The sequence below is a fragment of the Meleagris gallopavo genome, chromosome 12 (assembly GCF_000146605.3).
Source record: "Meleagris gallopavo isolate NT-WF06-2002-E0010 breed Aviagen turkey brand Nicholas breeding stock chromosome 12, Turkey_5.1, whole genome shotgun sequence".
Taxonomy (NCBI): Eukaryota; Metazoa; Chordata; class Aves; order Galliformes; family Phasianidae; genus Meleagris; species Meleagris gallopavo.
This window is the reverse complement of record NC_015022.2, coordinates 16,165,226-16,172,665: the sequence shown is the minus strand read 5'-3', so window position 1 is coordinate 16,172,665 and position 7,440 is coordinate 16,165,226. Positions and strand designations below refer to the sequence as shown.

At 38.2% G+C, this 7,440-nt stretch overlaps 1 protein-coding gene across 4 annotated transcripts in view; it reads right to left on the bottom strand.

The window, feature by feature from the left end:
* LRRC28 (leucine rich repeat containing 28) overlaps nucleotides 1–7,433 on the bottom strand; it is a 51,198-nt gene extending 43,765 nt beyond the window's left edge. For 2 of the 4 annotated variants that reach the window (XM_010717539.3, XM_010717535.3), the window contains exons 1-3: nucleotides 7,394–7,433; nucleotides 5,545–5,773; nucleotides 1,610–1,650 (exon numbers count right to left, since the gene is read on the bottom strand). In XM_010717539.3, the coding sequence (XP_010715841.1) occupies nucleotides 1,610–1,650; nucleotides 5,545–5,712 (209 nt within the window). In that variant the 5' untranslated portion in view covers nucleotides 5,713–5,773; nucleotides 7,394–7,433. The other 2 variants (XM_010717537.3, XM_019619554.2) reach the window with 2 other exon arrangements.
* Between the last annotated feature and the right edge of the window lie 7 nt (nucleotides 7,434–7,440).

Genomic DNA, 7,440 nt, shown 5'->3' with positions numbered 1-7,440 from the left:
CTTTAAAAACTGCAGGTAGTTTCCTAAAAATGTAGGAGACAAAAAGATAGCCAATGTTTTTGTGAAAACCTTCATTTGTAGCCTTGACACGAGAATTCTCCTACTCATTTCAGCTGCAGCTCCCAGAAATACTCTTGACTATTCCAATCAGTAAATTAAAAAAGGTACACGATAAGGATTTACATCAGGCCTCCCAGTATGACAAACACAATATAAATAAGTAGACAGTAGTAAAGTTCTTAAAAATGTACAGTGAAATTGCTACTGATTTTCATTTTTATTAAAGTGAAATTTGTCTAAAATAATTTTTTTATTTTTTAAGAAAATATTGCGGACTCTTCTCTGACAATGAACAGCTTTTACTGTCTGATCGAACATGGCTTGTGCTATTAAGGCTACACAAATCACAGGCTCACTGCAAACCACTAGAATGTACAGAATAATGGTGGTACAGCTATGCTTGCTGAACCTCAAATAATTAGGTATCAATCTTACAATCAGTGCTTCTAAGATATTATTTTAAGTTATAATTTGCAATGCTCTTCCCTAAAGGCATCATCAAATAGCAGAGATCTCCTGATGCCCCACGGCAAATCATTAAACACTAAATATATGAAGTAGTATTTATTTTACTGCTCAACAGCATAAACAAAGTCTTAAGAATCCAGCATGATGAGACAAGACTGTTACTTAAGCAATTTGGAGACTGCAGTGACATACAAAACAGTTCAATTATACGCTGGTCATGTGTACCAGAAAGGTGTGGTCTCAAGGACCAAATTAAGATGACAAGATCAGACAGCTGAACGCATTAGACTACTCACACCTCCTCCTGTTTGGAGCTTTTCATTAAACAGAAGCAGTGGTCTATCAATTACCAAACTAAAAGTGAGAAAAATGAGTTACAGCAGGATGTGGGGATGCCCCTTTTATCCTCCATCCTCCAATTCTACTAAGCAAGGACAATACAGCCCTAACAACAAAAAATAGGGAGTGAGGGAAATTGTTGGCTCAGGCTTCACAACATCAATTTAATTGCCAAAACAAAACAGTTCACGTGATGCCCTTTCTTTGGGCAAAACTGGATAATCTATTCTGTCTCCAGTTGTTAACTACTCATACTTGCCCATTCCTGCTCTTATTTGTCTTGATTAAAAAAAAAAACAACAAAACACCATGCTGCACAAACCACCTTCTAAAATCAGTAAGACTGAAGACATTATAAATCTCATAGCTGGAGTGGCGATGTGCAACAGGGATGGGCTCTAGCTCTGTCACAACCATTGCATTTGGAACTTCAAGTACTTTATATTAGAATTACAACAGTTTACATAAGTGCTTTCCCCCCCCCTTGACAGTGCAGGCATTTGCATAACTGTTCTTGTTATTCAACACAAGAAATCCTAAAAAAATAAAATAAAATAAAAATCACTGAATACATCTGGATATACCACCATTTGAAAAAACAGAAAAAGCACTTTTTTTTGTTCTGCAATAATACCCTTCCTTTTTAAAAGACAGATAATATACAGCAATACATTATAAAACTATTTTAAGATGAGACAGACCAGCACAATAAGTATATATTAGAATTCCTACACAAACTCACAATTCCACGAGGTTTGGAAGCTTCTGTGCAAGGTTTTCTGGCTGAAAAAGAGTTAGAGATTTTTAGGTTTCAAAACAAACACACATTGTGTACTCAACTAATTTTACTAACCACACTAAAACATGCTAGCAGCTACTCACAGAAAAACTGCAGCAGAAAGTTTGCATACAATACCCTACCCTATTTCCACACCCCCACATATTCTCCACCAGTGCAATCTGGGATATTTCAAGAGCAATTCATTACTGAAATTGAACTACAGCCTAGAAGAGACATTAATGTATCCTCAAACAAATGGTAGGTGGACTTCTGGGGCTGAAAAGATGAAATACATTTTCAAAAGCAAAGTTCTAAAGTGAATTAGTTGAGGCTGAGAGCTGCTGAGAAGCTGTAACCACTACAGACTTGAAGGGGAATAAGATCTATGCAAGGTATCTCATTTTAACACTTTATGTTGTAATACTGGTAAACCAAGCAAAGACCTAAAAGTTTTGTGTACCTTAACCAGTAACCGCAAAGTCAGACACTCCGAATCCAACAAACTAAATTTCCATATTTGCATGTTAACATGCTATCATTTCTACAATTACTAATCCATAGCTGCAATTCTGTTCCATGATGGCATTTATAACCAAGAATGTATACCACAAAACGGGCTTGCTAAGTCTGAAATGTTGGTAATCATAATTAAGGTTAAGATAGTTTCACTGCTTAAGAAATCTACTTCGAACGCAGATTTTTTACATTATCCATATATCCAAATCAAATTTGAAAAGCAGACTTATCACACTGTCAATTTCCTCAATTTCCTGTAAAAGAGGCCTAGCAATTTGCACTGCCATGTAAATGTAAGCTGTATTATTAACTAAAATACTTTGCATGGCTTCATAAACTTATTATGAAGAAATATGTAAACCAGAAAAAGTTATCGTGATGTGCTTATGCAACAAGCACACCACATGCTAGATTTGAGCACACACAGAAAAACATATTTGTTTTTAAGTAAGGAGCAGCAGATAAGGTTCTGTAATAAATGAATCAGCTGACCTCAAGACTCAAGAAACAGGCCACACTGATCAGTTGTTGCCACCTACTGGAAGGTTTGTGTCAGTGCATTTATCAGCACAGGAGACATTTGGTCAGTGAGTAGAAACTTAATATGGGAAAAATACACAAAGGCTGCAACGTGCTCAGATCCAAATTAAATACGTCGACATTCAACTTGAAAATTAATAAGGAAAATTAAGAACAATAGCTCTTCCATCCTAAACCTTTGTCCTATTAAGGACGCTAATCTGAAATACAAACATTTTCACATCACATCAAGTCCGTAACTGCTTTATCTTAAACTATGAAGAAGTTAAAGGAGAGAAACAACCCCACAGATCACAATTTTACAGTTTAGAATATCTACCACAAATTCTATTTATTTTTTTGAATGCCACAAAAACAACTGGTCTGAGTCAAATCCTTTCAACACAACATCTCACAACAACATTAAGGTTAAAAGGGACTATTCATGGTCCATCAAGGAGCAAAGTCAGTGACACAGACTGCGGCCTTTGTTGTAGACACAACAACTAATAATAATGACAGATGAATAATCAATCACTTCTACCACCAGTTTAGGGAAGCTTGCCTCATCCTCAGAGGGCATTTTTCAAAAAGTGAACCTGCTGATCTGTCTCAACAGGACAACACTGCACATTCTGAGTTAGCAAATTGAGATCTGCCTTTTGGTATGGCTAGATTATGCTTCTGACAGTGTCATGAAAGCAAACTCATTTCTTTCTGTAGGTGAGGAAACAGGATCACTAAAATGCTAACGTTATCAGTCAAATAGTACATTGGAAGGTATAAGAACTTGAAGTTGGGATGTAGGCATGCTATAGAGCTTCCTGACCCAATCACTATGCAAGTCTTCTACCACTTTCATCTTGGCACTGAAGACAGAAGAGTTTTTTCGTGAGAAAGGAATAGGTAAGTTCTGACAGCATAACTATTCCAGATGTTTCCATAGGAGCTGGTCAATGTTTTTCAACTCAGATATAATCAGCTGTTAAAGCAGAAGGAAGCACCACCTTAAAGAAATACGGTGCAGATTAACTACCATCAAAATTAAATCTATATGTAAAGTAGTTATTGATAATGCAGTGCTCATCATCTTGCATAGGATTCAAGAAGCACAAGGCTGAAAGACTCATTAAAATTACACTTCTGAAACAGGATCACCTTTTAAATATAGTGGTACACTTTTTTTTTTTTTTAACGTATCCAGTGAAAGAACAACTCTTCTCAAATGAGACTTGTTTCCCTTTGCAACTTACTACTACTTTACTAAATTGAGTATTACTCCCCTTACCAGTAATGGACATAAAATAATAAGTTTATGAAAGCATTGTTTCATAAGAACACAGATGACTGCTGTTCTCACTCTTCCTCCAATTCCATTTTTAACTCTGTCTTCTCTTTCCAAAAGCTAAACTAACCCATATATCTCTAAGCCTTCTCTCACAGAGCACTTTCCCAAAAATTCCCTTGATGCAGTTTTTTCTTCTCTTTACCTGCTTTCTTTACTTACTTTTACCTTATTTTCTATCCTCAATTCACCTGGGTTTTCCTTAGGTATATAGCCTTAAACTGCAACCCCTGCTCAGTTTATACTTTAACAGTATCTAGGAATGAACTGTTTATGTTTTTAATGGAAACTGTGATACTTACTATGCACAAAAAAAGTGTCTTTTTGTGGAACACGCTGCTGACTTCACCTGTTTTGATCTACTACAACTTCCAACTGTATTCTGCTGAATAAATGTTGTTAGATCTCATTTTTGGTTGCCCAAGTTGTAGCTGTAGCACTATGCACTTGATTGAGATCCCACAAGTCATATTAAGAGAAAGTTATCCCAGTCACTTTGAATACTAATTCTCTATTTCATGCTGTTTGAAAGTAAATTTGCCCAAGCAAGATCTAAATTTTAAATGTTGTTTCAGTTCCATTAACTCACAATTCAATTACAATTATTATTACCTCAAGAAAAACAAAACCGAGATTTAAAATAGACACAAAGAAAAGTTGTACACAAAACTCTCTGTGTTAGTTCCATCTTTTGAGTAGCAGAAATTTCATGAGCCTCACGCCACTAAGTAATCATTGACTTTCAGGTTAATTTTTAAAGCAATTTTACTTGAATGCTTCTGTACCATGAATGCTACAATTCCATTAAATCATTAAGCAAAAAGACTTCCCCAAGAAGTACCAAAATAACTTTCTACAGTGCATGCAAACTTAATTGACTTCAAAGATGAAGGAAGGTATAAAACCTTCAGAATCCTTTCAGCTCTTGTCCTGTGAAACAAAGCCTTTATTAAGGAAATCTAATGCATCATTATTAAAGCTTCAGAAACTACTACTTAAGGCAAGAGATGTCAAAAACAACCCCACCACCCCTCAACTCTTGAGTTAACAGTTTATTCTTCCTTCCGTTGGCAGTTTACAGAAAACAAGTTTCAACTGGCACCTTAACAGAAAGCTTAGTATTAGATCTTGGGATTGGCATTGCCTTTACAGTAAAGTATACATGAAGGCCAGCGCTGCTGAAGCTAATGCAGCTAGACTAAACAGCACAGTATCTCCTAACAGTAGAAAGATCTGACCACTGACACTTTGAGCAAGATTTACAAGTTAAAAAAAAAATATCACGGAACACAGACAAAAAAAAAACACAATGGATCTTTAGAGCTCTGAGAGTATACATAAAAATGGCATATGCCTTCATTTATTATACTCTATGTTATCCATCCAAGTTAGAACATAACACAACCGTGTACTTGTATTTCACAAGGGATCACGTCATTCAAATTTGCTAAAATGTTTTTTAATCTTTTCTATTCAAAATCAGACAGTAAGCATCACAGTAAAGAAGTTGTCGTACCAATGTGGTCAGAGAATTTCTTTTCATGTAAAGTCTCTCCAAGTACTGCAGCCCCTCATCTTTCAGTAACTCCAAAGGAAAATGATGGAGATTTCTGTAATTTAGGAACAAATTCTTGTGCTTTTCCAGCTTTGCCTCAGAGATTGTTTTACACAGTTCTGATGCCATGACTAATTCTGTTCCAAGCACCACATCTAGTGCACTGCATCTTCTAAAAACAGGCCCATTTCTAGGAGACAAGAGAGAACAAGACAGTATCAAGGTTTATGCCATGCAATCTTTTGCTGAAAGACTTAAGACTACTCGATATTATAACTATAAAAAAAAACAAACATTCCATTCAATACATAAAGTACTCAGAACATTCATACCAGCAGTTCTGTTCGAAGCAATTTTTGACTGCTTTCTGCATAGTGTTCAAGTGTATTCAGATCAGCATTATCAAGATATTAAGGCATACACAATGAAATAATGCTTTTTTTTTTTTTTAAATCATTTTCCATCTATAGTTTTGTCAAAGCTAACATCAGCAAAGAGGAAAAAAAAGACATCTCTCCCCTATCCACTACTGGTGTTGTACATTTACTCTGTGATCCATACTAAGAGTGCACAATCTTCAGTAAAATGCAAAATTTATCAGAGGATGCATGTTTGGACAACTTAAAAACATCTTCATGTAGATTTAAAGCCAACATGACAACAGGCTATATAAGTTTAAGTCTTCCCACATAAAATAACAAGGAAATGCTATCAGTTGTATGACGTATTGGGATGGACAGCAAGTAAGACCATCTGAAAATAGGATAATTATTGCAAGAGAAACCTGAAATTTTGCAGTATCAGACACAGCTATGACAGCAGACTTCCAGCAATCTCAAATAAACAGAAACAAAGTATCCAGCTTTACCAGTGACTTCAAAAGCAGAAAACTGAAGCATGAAGCAGAGTACAGATGCTGCAGGTCTGTAGCACCAGTACACAAAAGCTCTTTCAGTTCAGCAGTTAGAAGAAGTTAAGCCACTATGAATTCCACATCGATGATCAGTATTAAAATAATTCAAGGCAAAAAAAATATATCAGGATTTGTAATGCACATATTCCAGGAATATTTGGGTACTAACTGCTACTACGCAAGAAATGGGAAAGGAAAGCTCAGGTGAAGCAAGTGAAGCAATTCCAGACCAGAGTGTTTTTCTTCCCCCTTTGAAAGCATGGCTTTCAGCTTTAAGTTTTTTAAGTGAAAAAAACATGAGACCACAAAACAATACAGAAACATCCGACAGCTTTCTGACTTTTCCAGAGATGACATTCTGAAGCTCTGCACTTACAGACCGCTCCTCACAGCCGCTCTCCATGAACAACACGGGGCACCGGGAACAACACAGAGCGCACCGTGCAGTCCAGACACAAAGTTCAGCCCTTCCCTCACAGGCAGGCCCTCCCACCACCCAAACCTTCCTGCTCTCAGCACAGCACCGAGCGCCGCCAACGACAACGGGCACCTCGCAGCCGCTAAGGAGCCGCCGGTGGGGATCCTGCGAGGGCCGAATCCCTGCCGCTTCACACAGCACAGAGAAGACAGAAACGTGCCTCGCTTACGAGATGAGGCTCCGCTCCGAGCCGCCCCTCTCGCGGCTGCGGCTGCCCGTGGGAAGCGGCCCGCCGTGAGTGCGTGATGGGAGCGCCACCAAGGCCTGTGGGGTCTGAGGGGCAGAGAGAAAGGGACCTCGGAGCAGAAAAGCCTCGCACTCCCACCGCGGAAAAGGCACCGTGCGCTCCGGCAGGCAGGCGGCAGAGGCGCTCTCCTCCCACAGCCCGACGCACTCCGCCTCACAACGAGAACACTTACCGGACCGCCACCTCCGGCTCCGAACCCCGAAGGCGGAGCGGGCAGAA